This window comes from Chiloscyllium plagiosum, chromosome 4 (assembly GCF_004010195.1).
Source record: "Chiloscyllium plagiosum isolate BGI_BamShark_2017 chromosome 4, ASM401019v2, whole genome shotgun sequence".
Classification (NCBI taxonomy): domain Eukaryota; kingdom Metazoa; phylum Chordata; class Chondrichthyes; order Orectolobiformes; family Hemiscylliidae; genus Chiloscyllium; species Chiloscyllium plagiosum.
The window spans coordinates 88,474,099-88,487,807 of NC_057713.1; the positions used below are offsets into that span (position 1 = coordinate 88,474,099).

Consider the following 13,709-nt stretch of genomic DNA (forward strand, 5'->3'; position numbering starts at 1 on the left):
TTGAGCTCTATCCTGCTGGCTGGTGATGAAAACCTTTTGTCAGATACATGTGTATAAATGATATTCACCAGTAACTGCCAGTCTGTTTCTTCCCTTTGCCTCTTTCTTACTCCCACCATGAAAAAAAATCTTTGAATAATATAATGATTTTATGCTAGCACCTTTGTTTAGAAATGAATAAAGGAGTGGCACACTATGCAATATCTGTTCTATTGTTCCATAGTTCAAAACAAATCTGATGTACTGGATGAAGTACTTCAAACTACAATGTGATTGAAAAACATTAACTAAAAACATTTGCATTGTGCCAATATACCATGACGTTAGCTACTTTGGGATTAAATAGTGCTGGATAGTTTACAATAATATGCCATAATTCTACAAATGTAATATGTAAAGGATTATGATGGTGAGTCACTTGGTTTTCCTGGACATTTTGTATCATTGGAGGTTAATAGTATTAAGTTTCTAAGGAGGGATTTTTATTTTAAAATATCCAAAGGCATTTTATTTTTGTAAACTTTTCTTAAGAATTATAAATGAGTATTCATGTTCACTAGTACATAAGTTATGATATCAAAGAAACGTGATTTGTCCACCATAAATGGTTTTAATATAAGTGTTAGTCAATCATGTAGTCATATATATATCCACTTCAAAGTTGTACACTTTTAATAAACCTTGATCCTTTTGAGTTCAGTAGGAAGCCTGGTTTACAATAAATTGCTTCAGAGAAATTCATTTTTGTAGCTATTAATTTATGTTCTTGAATTTACAACGTGTTCTGCTGAACAAGGCTTTCAAAAAGTAGTTACTTACTCATCTTCTCCACAACCATGTACAATATAAAAAAAAAATAACAGTCTAAAAACATTCCCAGACTTCAGCAGTTTGCTGAAAAATGGCATTGAGAAATATTTAGGAACTATTAGCCCATAATTCTCAAATCTTTCCTCCCTATAGTCATCTCAAAATAGTGGACCCTTTGAAGGAAACTTTGTGAAATTAGTACATGCTTGTTAACAGAGAACGAGGTATAAGCAACAAATCTTTTAAGAGTTAGCAGTCAGATTTGAGAGCACATAATAGCCAGGATAGGCCGCAAGTTGATCTGTTTGAGTAAGCAAGAGGAATAGCATTACTGCAATATCTGCTCCAATTTTCAAATGGATTTTTAATATTTTAGCTTAAATTCTTTTACTGATTTTTATTTGACTGTTAAGGGCATAATGACGTAGTAGAGAAGTATTTTCATTACTTGTACTCACATTATTGAAACAAGGACAGAACAGATTGAAAAACTTTGTATCACATTTGATTCAGATGGTCAGTCCTGGAGTGGAGCATGATCTTACCACAACAATAGCAACTAGTGCATGAATTTATGTAACACATTTAAAATAGAAGTGCATCCCAAACCCTTTAAAGAACCATGCTGAAAGAAAAATTGAGGACAATGGAAATAAGATATTAGAAGCAGTGAGTCACAGAGTGCAGAGTTTAAGATCTAAATGACTGAATGTGTGACCACCAATAGCGTGGTATCAGATGAAGGGAAAAGAGCTCAGGTTGGAGGAACACTAAAGCTAAGTAACACCATTAAACAAAGGTTGGCAGCTCAAGCCAGAACATGCACCAAAAGAGTTACCTTCAATAAATCTACTGAAGTTATGCTAAGCTTTTGAAATGGTCCTCTATGTATGGTATTGCGTTCACTTTTGATTGTGTGACATAATGCATTGACAATGGCACGACTTGATTCCAAGTATTAAGGTGAAGGTTTAAGAATCTTTAAGCTTTTTAGTCCAGGAAGATGAAATACAAACCTCATCAAATTATCTCCAATTTTAAAGGTAGATGGACAAACCGGTTACTTCAGGGGACATGAACAAAGTATAACCAGAAAAATGGTAATGAATGATAAAATCTAGAACATTTATCAGGAAAAATACTTTAATCATAGAGAAATTTTTGGAATCATCTACTGAGCAAAACAAAGTAGACTACCTAAAATTATTTAAAATGCCAGAAGTTAATGTACCAGACAGATGACCTGCAGTAGACAAATTGTCGTTTTCTTATACATAATTTGTGGCATTTCCCCATGCTTTTTTGTCCACTTCCAAGGCACTGACCTTGCTTGGATTGCATTGGTGCTAACCTGTGACTTGTGCACTGTACCTGTCAATTATTCATGCCTGACCTTGAGCCACAGCATGCTGTTTCGGCTGTTTGGAACAACACAGACAACCTGGGTATCAAATGTTAAACAGACACCTGCGTACATATTTCTAACAGAGTTTATTGTATAGCGCTGAATAATAAAAAAGCAGACAATCAATTTCATCCTCCAAATACAAAAGCTGCGCCTCCTGTGATCAGCTAATCACATCCAGTTTGGCATATGAAACCATTAAATGTTTATATTTGGTATAAATTGCATAAAGTAAGTACTTTTGAATAGATATCATAAACCACGAAAACTTTGGACTTGAACTGAAGATAACTTATAATTGAGTTTACATATTATGTTTATGTTGAAATAAGTTAAAGGGACTTAAATTTTTGGATGTGAACAGTGAATTTTATATTTTTTGCTTAGTTTTATATTTTGCTTAGCACTTTGGTTATATGAGCATCTTGTGTTCTGAAAAATTGAGTTGCAAGTGATTTAGGAGTAGCTAATTCAATGCCTTTGGTTCAAAACTATTGACATTTACACTATTTAACATATATGTAAATAACACATCATAATGTGGCTTAATGAGTTTTGCCTCTCAAGCCAATTAAAAGACCATGCTTCATTAGTTACTGTAGAATCAGAGGTTTTACAAACCATTGCCCGATTTTAAAACATCCATGTGAGGATTTGAAAAGTTGATTGCCTTAAGGTTTAAAATAAAGGTCTGCCAAGCATTATTAATAGTTTGAACTGAAGAGGATTTAACAACTTTATGGGTTGGGGTAATCTCAGAATGAGAGGAATGTTTGTGGAGAATAGTGTTAGCATGGGCAATCTTCTTATATGCATCATAATCCTTTACAAACCTTCTGGTTTCTTCTGCCCAATAAATTTATTTGCCACTGGATAGCATACAGCACGACCAATCTTGTTTTATTCAGCTCAGCCAATTCAGAAGTAAATGTCCTTTCATTACATATTTGCCATTTTAGTAAATCATTTTGTCATTATGATCAGGTTGAGTGGGATTGCGTTGAAGCCGTCTCCACTTGGATTGGTTCTATGAGGCAAAGGGAGTTGAAACAACCCTGTACCTGCAGTTCATGTGTTCCTTTTCTTCTCTCACCACATTCTCCACTATCCCTCTACCCAAAACTAAACGTCTGTGTAGTAGCTTTGTTTGTGGTTAATTGTTCCTGCTGCACTATCTTAATGTTCTGTGAGTGGATGTACACTGAAGTATTATTGGTAATCAAATTATAGAGGCACTGTAATTTATAACTTAAGCATGTCAATTATGTCTTGTCCTGATATTTCACTACACGTTTACTTCAAACATTTAGGTGTGCTTTTGTTGTTTTGTGATGGATTAACAATAGTTTTAAAAGGAGACAAGATTAAGTTTGCATTTTTAAAAGTCTAGTTTAAAAGATCAGTTTAAATATGCTTTTTTATTCTCAGTGAGAAATCAGAAGCTGAATATTCATGTTAAAGATTTTTGGAATGCAACAAAATGTACTAGATCTTTTCCTGAAAAGACCTCAAGTTCCATTAGCCTTTCTCATTTATTGAACGTCTGAGAAAATTTCAATGTAAGCGGGTATATTGTCACCTGAAATGCTGCTATTAAATATTCATTTCTGCTAATGTCTATTTCTTTTCAAATCTACTGGAATATGTTATTACATTACATTTATCCTTATAAATAGTTACATTTATCTTTATAAAACTGGAAAATCTGATGGAACTTTTACAGTGTACAACATTTGAGAATCAAATCTGTAGCAGTGATTCAGTCATAAAGTTTCACCTGCTTGGGTGGTAAATCCTTGCTTTTGTATGAAATGCTGATGTTCACTTTATTGCAATCTTTTTGAAATACAATTCATTTGAAGCTATTCTATTTCAATTTTCTTGGAAGAAAAGATAAGCTGAGAAACCTAATCATGGGCAAAAACAAATTGCAGGAAATGTTCTACCTGTCTGGCAGCATCTTTGAGAGAGCAGAGTTAACATTTTGGGTCCAGCGACCCATCTTCAGACCTCATGATAACTAGGCAAAGGTTGATATATATGCTGAAAATGGGGTAGGAGGTGTGTGGGGTGGTGGGGGGGTGGGGGGGGGGGGGGGAAGGGAAGGAGGAGGAGAATGTGGAAGTGGAAGTTAGTGATAGTGACGATGGAGTCCAGAGAGAGAAGGTTGACTTGGAAGAATCATTATCTACAAATGGGTGCCTTTAGTGGCTGACAATGTTTTCTGTTGTGGCAGAAGCCCATGTGATGACAAGGTCTGGTTTGGGTTGGGGTAAGGACATGGGAGAAAATGTTCAGGCCCAAAAATTGTTGAACTTGATATTGAATCCAGAAGTCTGCAGAGTTCCCAAATGGAAAGTGAAAATCTGTTTTTCCAGCTTGCGTTGAGCTTCGCTGGAGCACTGCCGCAAGCCAGAAACACAAACGTTAGGTAGGGGCACAGTGGTTTGCTGAAACGGCAGGCAGCCCAGGGTAATTTTTGTGGAAGGCATAGGATTTCTGCAAAGCAGTTGCCTAGCCTACGCTTTGTCTCCCCAGTGTAGAACAGACTACATTGTTAACATCAAATACAATAGACTAGATTGAGTGAATTGATCCTTTACCTGGAAGATGTACTGGTGCCTTGGATTAGAGGAAGGAAGTAAAATGGGCATTGTGCACCCTCTGTGATTGCATGGGAAGGTGCATTGGGAGTGTGAGGAGGGGTTGGGAGTGGAGGATGATTGGTCTAAGTTGTCCCACATGGAATGGTCAGTGCAGAAAGCCAATAGAGGAGGGGAGGGGAATATATGTCTGGTGGTGACATCCCTGCTGAAGGTGGTGGAAATACTGGATAAATCATCCTTTGGGTGTGGATGCTGATGGTAGGTAAATAAAGACCAGGGGGAGGAAAGAGAAGGGGTAAAGGCCCTGTAAACCGCAGTGGTTTGGAGATTCCCTTTTAGAAGCTAGTGTCATTGGAACAGATAGGATTGAGATGGGTTCTATTCCATTCTCCCAGTTTCTCCTTTACAAGGAGCAGGGTGTGAGGATGTGTAGTTAAGGTAACTGTTGGAGTTTGTGCATTTGTAGTAGATATTGGTGGCCGCCCTGTCCGCTGAAAAGGAAACAGACATATCGAGGAAGCAAAGGGAGGAGTCAGAGATGGACCAGGTGAGGTGAGAACAAGATGGAAATTGGAATTGAAATTAATAAGCTTTTCCAATTCTGGATGAAAGAGGGAAACAGCACTAATGATGTCATTGATGTACTGGAGAAAACATTGTAGCTGTTACCCTACAAAGAGACAGGCATATCTGGGATCCAAGCAGGTACCTATGGTCACACATTTGATCTGAAGAAATTGAGAAGAGTTAAGAGCGAAATTGTTCAAAGTGAGGATGACCTTGGCCAGGTAGGGGAGGGTGGTAGAGTATGAGAACAGTTCAGGCATTTTTTTTCTGGGAAGAAGCCAAGTGCTTGGAGACCATCCTGAAATGGGATGGACATGTAAAGAAAGGGATTAAGCATTCATGGGTGAAGAGGAAGCAGCTGGAACCTGTGAGCTGGAAATTTCAGAGACTGAGAAAGCATCAGAAGAATTATGAAATAGACGGGAAGTGTTTGTTCAAGGGGAGGTAGGAAGTGATGAGTTCCATGGGGCAGGAGAAGCAGAAACTGGACAGTCCTGTTGATGAATTTTGGGAAGGAGATTGAAGCAGGCTATGTGGGGTTGGCAAACTGAGCTTGGAGGCAGGGGCAGGGGGAGATCACCAGATAAACTGAGATTAATGACTTTGGAGGACCCAGTAGCCTGGTGTTCAATGATGGGATCATGGTGCAAGGGGAGGCAAGAGGAAGTGTCTAAGAGCTGGCACTCAGCCTCCACAATGTAGAGATCAATAGACCATACAATAACAGCACCCCCTTGTCGGCAGACTTGATTACAAAGTCAGGGTTGGATCTGGAGCACAGAGTGCAGTCTTTCAGGGGGAGATGGCTAAGGGGTGGGGGAGTCAAAGAAATTGAGGTTGACAGTTCTCCATGAACAGATCAAGTACAGGTTAAAGGCTAGAGTGCAGGTGAAGAAAGAGTGTTGGAAGCAGATTTGATTAGATTAGATTACTTACGGTGTGGAAACAGGCCCTCGGCCCAACAAGTCCACTACGACCCTCCGAAGAGCAATCCACCCAGACCCATTGCCCTACATTTACCCCTTCACCTAACACTATGGGCAATTTAGCATGCTAATTCACCTAACCTGCACATTTTTTGGAGTGTGGGAGGAAACCGGAGCACCCAGAGGAAACTGACGCAGACACTGGGCGAATGTGCAAACTCCACACAGACAGTTGCCTGAGGTGGGAATTGAACCCATGTCTCTGGCGCTGTGAGGCAGCAGTGCTAACCACTGTGCCACCGTGCTGTGAATACATCTGTGAGACAGCAAGAAGAGTCTTGTTTGGAGAAATGGAGGAGGCGGAGGTGATGGAACAAGACTTCACTGTCCTATCGTGCCTGAAATTCATTGAGACGGGGGTGCAAGGGGATAAAACTAAGACCTTTACTGAGTACAGAACATTCAGCATCAGAGCGTGTAAGGTCAGAAACAATAGTAAATACATAACAGGAGTAGGGTTAGGTGAGGGATGAAGATTTCAAAGGGATGTGAGCATCTCTGAATTGTTTCAGTTTACATTCGTTAATGATTGAAAGGAAAAGGAAAAGGTTTCTTGTTATAACATTAAATGAGTTGGAGGATGAAGTGGGGGGCAGGGCAACTCTCAACCAATATGAGATAGTTCTGATGGAGAGAGAGATCGAGAATGTGCATTCGGCTCTCAGTGTTGCTCTCAGAATGTGGCAAGAACAGCTGCCTGCTGAGTGATGTGTATTCTGCTTCAGGATGGTCACAGAGACGCCTGTGATCCTGGGTGGATTCAAACTTGAAAGATGAAACTTCAATCAGAATCCATATTGGAGTGAGCCTGCGCTGGAGGCAGTCACTGAGGATTGTGATATGGCTGTGGAAGCAAATTTTAGCAAATACCTTGTCAAACACCAGAAGTGACACAAAGAAATGATGGTGAACAATAAAAATAAATTAGAACAGAAATCCTTTTGGAGAGACGAGGCACGTGGCATGCCTGGAAGAGATATGGCAGTGAGTTAATTAAAATTTAAAAAAGACAAAAATACTGGCCATCATGAGCAAAAACTGAAAACTTCAGCAGGTCTGGCAACATCTGTGGGGAGAAGACAGAGGTTGTGTTTTGGGTCCAGTGATCCTTCTTCAGAACTAATCATAGCTAGGCAAAAGTTGGTGTGTATATATATGTGGAAAATGTAGTTAGTGGAGGGTGGGGGGGAGTAATCCGATAGGTAGAGATGGAGCCCAGAGAAAGAGAAAAACACAGGCAGACAAAGGAATGGCTAATCATACCCATTGTTCCCCTTCCTGGTCTACTTTCTACTGGGTTAGACAAGGTCAAAAATCACACAACGCCAAGTTGTAGTCCAATGAGTTCACCTGAAAACACTAATTTTCGGAGCGCTACTCCTTCATCAGATGCTAGTGAGAGAAGAAAGCCTTAGACACAGAATTTATAAGGATCTTTATAAATTCTGTGTCTAAGTTCTTCCTCTTTCACTAGCATCTGATGAAGAAGCTAATGTTCTCAAATAAGCCTATTGGAATATAACCTGGTATCGTATGATTTGGGACCTTGTCAACCTTGCAAAGGATCTGTTTCCCTCCTGGGCCCCTTAGTCCACTCCTCCACCACACCCAACAGGTCCCCACACCCTCATAGCATCTTCCCATACAATTGCAGAGGGTGCAACACCTGCCCCACTTACTTCCTTCACACTATCCAAGTCCCCAAACACGCCTGTGGGTGAAGCAGCAATTTACTTGCACTTCAACCAATCTAGTTTCCTGCAATAGCTAATCACAATGTGGTCTGCTCTGTACTGGGGAGATGAAACACAGGTGTTCTGCAAAGTGGCCGCCCAGTCTATGTTATGTCCACAAAAATGACCCTGATCTTTCTGTTGCCTCTTCAACGCATCAGTGTTTTCTGCCCCACGTCTCTGTGTCTTCCAGTAGTACTGTAGCAATGCTCAGCACAAGCTGGAAAAACAGCATTTTTCTGCTTGGGGAGCCTGTAGCCTTCTTGACCAGTATCAATTTCAATAATTTTAGGGCCTGAGCACTCTTTGCCACATCCTTACCCCAACCTCCACACACCAGACCCTATCATCAAATGGGTTGTTGTCATAAACAATCTATTTTCAACCACTAAGCTATTGATTCTCCTACACTGCCTTTAACCATTTCTTTGTGTACCCACCTGTATTTCTGTCTTTATGTAGGAGCAGTTTATTCTTTAGAGCTGATGAAGAGTCATCTAGACTCAAAATGTTAGCTTGCTCTCTCTCTATGGATGCTGCCCCATCCACTGGATTCTCCAGCATTTGTTGTTTTCGCAATTAGTTGACCCATAATACTAACCTCAAATTTTATTGGTTATCTACACACCATAAGCCTTTACATCGGCTGCAAATTCAAAGCAAAAATGTGAAGGACTGAGTGCCAGATAGCCTAATTTATATCTAAATCTTAGAACCCAAATCTAAACACTCAGCAGAACCAACCATGTTCTTTCATAACACAAAACTGTAAGAGAACAGAAAATTAAAAAGAACATTGTCCACACATCCACAACAGTGTATATCAAATTGTAAGCTGTTTTTACAAGATTGATTGATTTACATTTCTTTCAGTTTGGTGTCTGAATTTAAAGAAGACTTCTCCTTTTAGGCAATCAAAGTTGTTTGTGCAATTAATTAATTTCATTCCTAATGACTGCTGTGCTTTTTTTTAAATATCACAGAGGCTAAAAACTAAAACAAAACCAGTAAATGCAAGAAATCCTCAGCAGGTTGGTCAACATCTGCAGAGAAAGGACAGATCAGATAACTTTTCGCATATAGATGAGGTTAAAACATTTCCATTGGCTTGTTAACATGTCATGAGGACAAAAAAGGGAAAGTGAAATCAATTAATATACTGGTTTGAAATGGATCATTATTTCTCTTTTTTTTTCAGGAAAGGGAGACATTCAACCCCAGCTGGACAGTGCTTTACAAGATGTAAATGATAAATACCTTCTACTTGAAGAGACAGAAAAACAAGCTGTTCGCAGAGCCCTCATTGAAGAACGCAGTCGCTTTTGTGCTTTTGTTTCCATGTTGCGACCTGTGGTTGTAAGTTTGTTTCTTGTTGCACTTAATCAGGAAGAATGTATTTGCACAATTGCTTTTGTAAACGTATAAACATTGCTAAAAAGGATCTGTTGCATTGGGTGGTTAAAAGAAATGTTGAGGATTCACTCACTTTACCCCAGTTCATGGATTTTAAAATTAATCTCTACTTCTGTTGGAAATCAGACTATCTTCATCATGTTACGCATATTCACTTCACCCTTCCGAATACTCTCAACGCACACGCACATAAGCGCATACGCATGTATATGCACGCACACACAGCAATTAAAAATGGAAACATTAAAAAATGCAGAAATTTGTTTTGAAAAAGAGCACTTTTTACCAATATTTATTAGCTCTTGAAGGAAAAATGGGAAAAGTATCAAGCATATTGGCACACATGATTCAATGAAAGGTTGGCAGTTGTCACTTGGACATTTGCAGATATGGTTCATCCAGGAATATTGAGAACTCAGAGGCTTTGCAAGTTGTATCAGTTTTTCAGATCTGTCACTGCGTCATCCAAAAGGGTTTTCTGTGAAAGATAGAGTTGGGTAGCTTCTCTCTACTAGTAGTATGTATCCCAACGATTTACAAAGCCATAAATTTAGACATGTGATGTCCAGTAAAGAAGTCTAAGCAATTAACTTGCATCATGTGACCTCCAAGAGCATATTAAAAGAGTTTGAATGCCTTTAGAGTGAGCATTTTTTTTTCCATTATTCCTGATGAAGGGCTTTTGCCCGAAATGTCAATTTTCCTGCTCCTCGGATGCTGCCTGACCTGCTGTGCTTTTTCAGCACCACTCTGATCTAAACTCTGGTTTCCAACATCTGCAGTCCTCAATTTTGCCTATTGTTTTAAAAGAAACTAGCCCAGGTATTTTTTTCATTCCTAATTAACTACTGTCCACAACTCTTATAACATGAGTCCTCAAAACAAATTAATAATGAAATGTCTTCATAAGAATTTTGAAACAGGAAATGACAGCACTAAGAATTAAAGCTACCAAAGAGAGCTTGACTGTTCCGCTTAGTAGAAACACTGCAGGAGCTTTTAAGTTTAAGCACTTTGTGGTTTATCAGTTCAAGACACCATTGACATTGAGGACTTATTCCAAGGAGAATTTGTACGTCATTTGTAATTCAAATAAAGCCTGTATGACAGGGGCACTGTTACAAGAATGGTTCTCTCTGTCCACAATGCCACCGTAGAGGGCATATTGCACCAGAGAAATACTCACCTTCAAGATATTGCTTCTCTTGATTAATTGCCCAGGTTTTTCTGTCAGCCTTGATGAATTGTCTATTATGCAAAGATGCTTTCTCTGCCACCCAGTGTAGCTTCACATCTTCATTCCATGAATCATGGAGGAATAGCAGCATTAAAGGTCTACAACCTTTCTTGTACCTTCTCACAACTCAACATGGCAGCAGATGGTGAGAATACATCATCTCTCAGGGAACTTTGACATAGCTTCAGCAAACAGGAGCTTCAACAATACTGTTGATTCATTAGATGGAATCATGTTATTGTATCTGAGCAATGTGTGACTATGGCTTGATTTGAGTCGAAAAGTGTGGTACTGGAAACATCAGAGCCGGTCAGGCGATATTTCAGGCATGAGGCCTTTATCAGGAAGGGCCAATGCCCGAAACATCGACTCTCCTGCTCCTCAGCTGCTGTTTGACCTGCTGTGCTTGTTCCAGCTCCACACTTTATGATCCTAACTCTCCAGCATTTGCAGTCCTCACTTTCTCTTGTGGCTTGAATGGGTCAGTGACCAAGGAGAATCTCACAGTACAGATTCTGAGGTTCAGTGTAAAATCGTCACCTTTTAGAGGCAAGTTCATTTTTATGACATGGTTGAGGCTCATGTGTGGGAATTGCTTGCATTCCACAGAGAGGAATTTTCTAGTGAAAATTCAATGCAGCTACAGAGTCAGTGAGCTGAAGAGGAATATTAAGCTGACTGGGCTGTTGTGTGTCACCTTGAACTTAATTCATAATCAGAATCCTCCAACATAAGTCAATAGGCCTCACAGAAGAGGAGCAAGATCTCAAACCTGACACCATGCAGGCTCCTCACATCAACACCAGCAGTGTCTTCAAAAGATCCATCACATGCAGTGGCAAAGATGATCTAACAGCAGGGCCTTCCCTCATGCTGACATGTCCAGTATCCAGGCTCTAAATCACTCAAAGATACCTGTATGGAATTTTTTTTTGTTATGCCCTTAAAGCATCCAAGAGGAAGTCAAATGTCTTCACCAACTAAAATTTGGTTGTCAATTCATTTAGATGCAGAACACACTGTCTGTGACATATTGAGGCTAAGGTGGTAGAAGGAATGAAAGAACCTCTAAACCATGCATCTAACTGATATTCTGACCACCATATAGAGCAGAGTTTCAGTTCTGAGATATTTAATAAGTTCAATAAATGTTGTCTAGTTTGAATTTATGAAGTATTTTTAGTTATTTTAATTAATTTATTTTGGAAGCTATTTCCAAGCACTTCATATGAATTTCAGCATATGCATTTGTTTCTGCAGATACAAAATATTTGAAGGAGCCCAACTCCAGCTTTAGCGCCAATTCCTATCAGTACCCATGATTCACTTAAAGTTGCTTTACTGAATGAAGAGATTTACATACATAAACTTAACTTTTAACTGAGGGCTTGTAGTTGGATCTCTGGGACTCCTATTGACTAGGAGTCAGTGCTACAACTGAGCTTTGGCTGAAGCCATGTAGAAAAGTGGCCGTAACAAAATATACACTCTGACATCTGAACAAAGACTATTAAACGTTCATTTCACCAAAATTTTTAAATTGCCTGAAATTCTTTGTACCAATATAAAAAAAATTGCTTTGTGTGATAGAAATGCCAAATGACCTGGTAAGCGTATTGATAGTGTAAAACCAAATATTCTGCATGATAGAGAAGACTTGTTTTTCCCCACCCTTTCCCGGTCATCAAAACAACACTGCCAATTGCTGTTCTAAAGTTTGGACAATCTGTTGCTTTCCACACACTTCCCCTTTCAGTTCTGCCAGCAAAATCATCTGATTTTCTTGTTCTGCTAATAGTCCATTCACCTGTCAGCAGTTCGAGGTGTAAAGCTTGGCCCAGACTTGAAAGTCAGCCAGGTATACTCTTAGTGCCAATCATGAAGTTGGAAATTGAAAGGTAATGTGAGCTCACTCAAGTCTGCAGTGCTTTTCAGCTGAGAGAGAGAGAGAGAGCCTTTAAAATCAATACGAATGCTGTTTCTTTGTATGCAGTAGTGCAGATAGATTGCATATAAACAGGGTGATTATGAATTAATCTTCAAGCCAAGATTAATGCCACATAAACTGCAATTTGGATTTCTGGACATGGGAACATTGGTGGTTAATTCTGTTCAACAACTGGAGGATGGCTATGGTTGACAGTGGGTGTGCCTTTGGCTGACCCTTTACACTGTCAGAGCAGATGGATAAGGCAACTGATCAACTTTACAGCACTAATGACTGTTGCCAATGGAAGAAGTGAAAATTACCATTTGCCTGTCATTGTAGGCAGTTGTGAATATGGACACTTGTGGTTCTATTGTATTGCCAAATGATGTTGGAGTTTATTTTCTAAGTTTGTAGAAGGTAGAGATAGATAACAACAGTGTGATGCATAATTTGACATATTTATGTTTCTTCTTTTAGGTCAGGTTTGTATTTCAAAGCTATGCTATGATTAATAACACTGACATCAAAATCACATTCTAACACACACATGAGCAGTTTTCCTTATTCAGTTATAAATGATAATGAACTAAGACCATTTAATTGAGTATAACTGAATATTCAGCATTGAAGGAAAGTCAGGTAATTTTAAGTAATTAAGCATTAAATACTAATATTACAGAACCACTTTTCATGAATAAAATGAACACTTTCATGTAGTTGGTCAATTTACTGTATACTTGTTTGTGTTTAGTGCCTTCCTCTTTCTCATTTCCTCAAAAAAAACTGTGCAACATGCTGTACACTTCATTTTGCAGACATTCCTTGTTTTGTAAAGCACAAGAACACTTGAACCAACTTCCCCTTAAATGTTGTCCACTTTTAATTCAAATTACACAACTGCTATCTGATAATTTAAATATTTTTTGAGAAAAATGAAATTGGTAGTAGTATGATGGTATATTTAGCAAATCATAGTGCAAGTGATTTTTCAGCATGGGATTAATTTTAAAATAAATTTTGAA

At 38.9% G+C, this 13,709-nt stretch overlaps 1 protein-coding gene across 16 annotated transcripts in view; it reads left to right on the plus strand.

The window, feature by feature from the left end:
• Positions 1 to 13,709, plus strand: part of LOC122549183 (protein MTSS 1-like) — a 188,343-nt gene that overhangs the window by 153,322 nt on the left and 21,312 nt on the right. For all 16 annotated transcript variants that reach the window (XM_043688552.1, XM_043688551.1, XM_043688559.1 and 13 more), the window contains one exon: positions 9,306 to 9,463. In XM_043688552.1, coding sequence (XP_043544487.1) covers positions 9,306 to 9,463 — 158 coding nt within the window. The remainder of the gene's footprint in view (positions 1 to 9,305; positions 9,464 to 13,709) is intronic.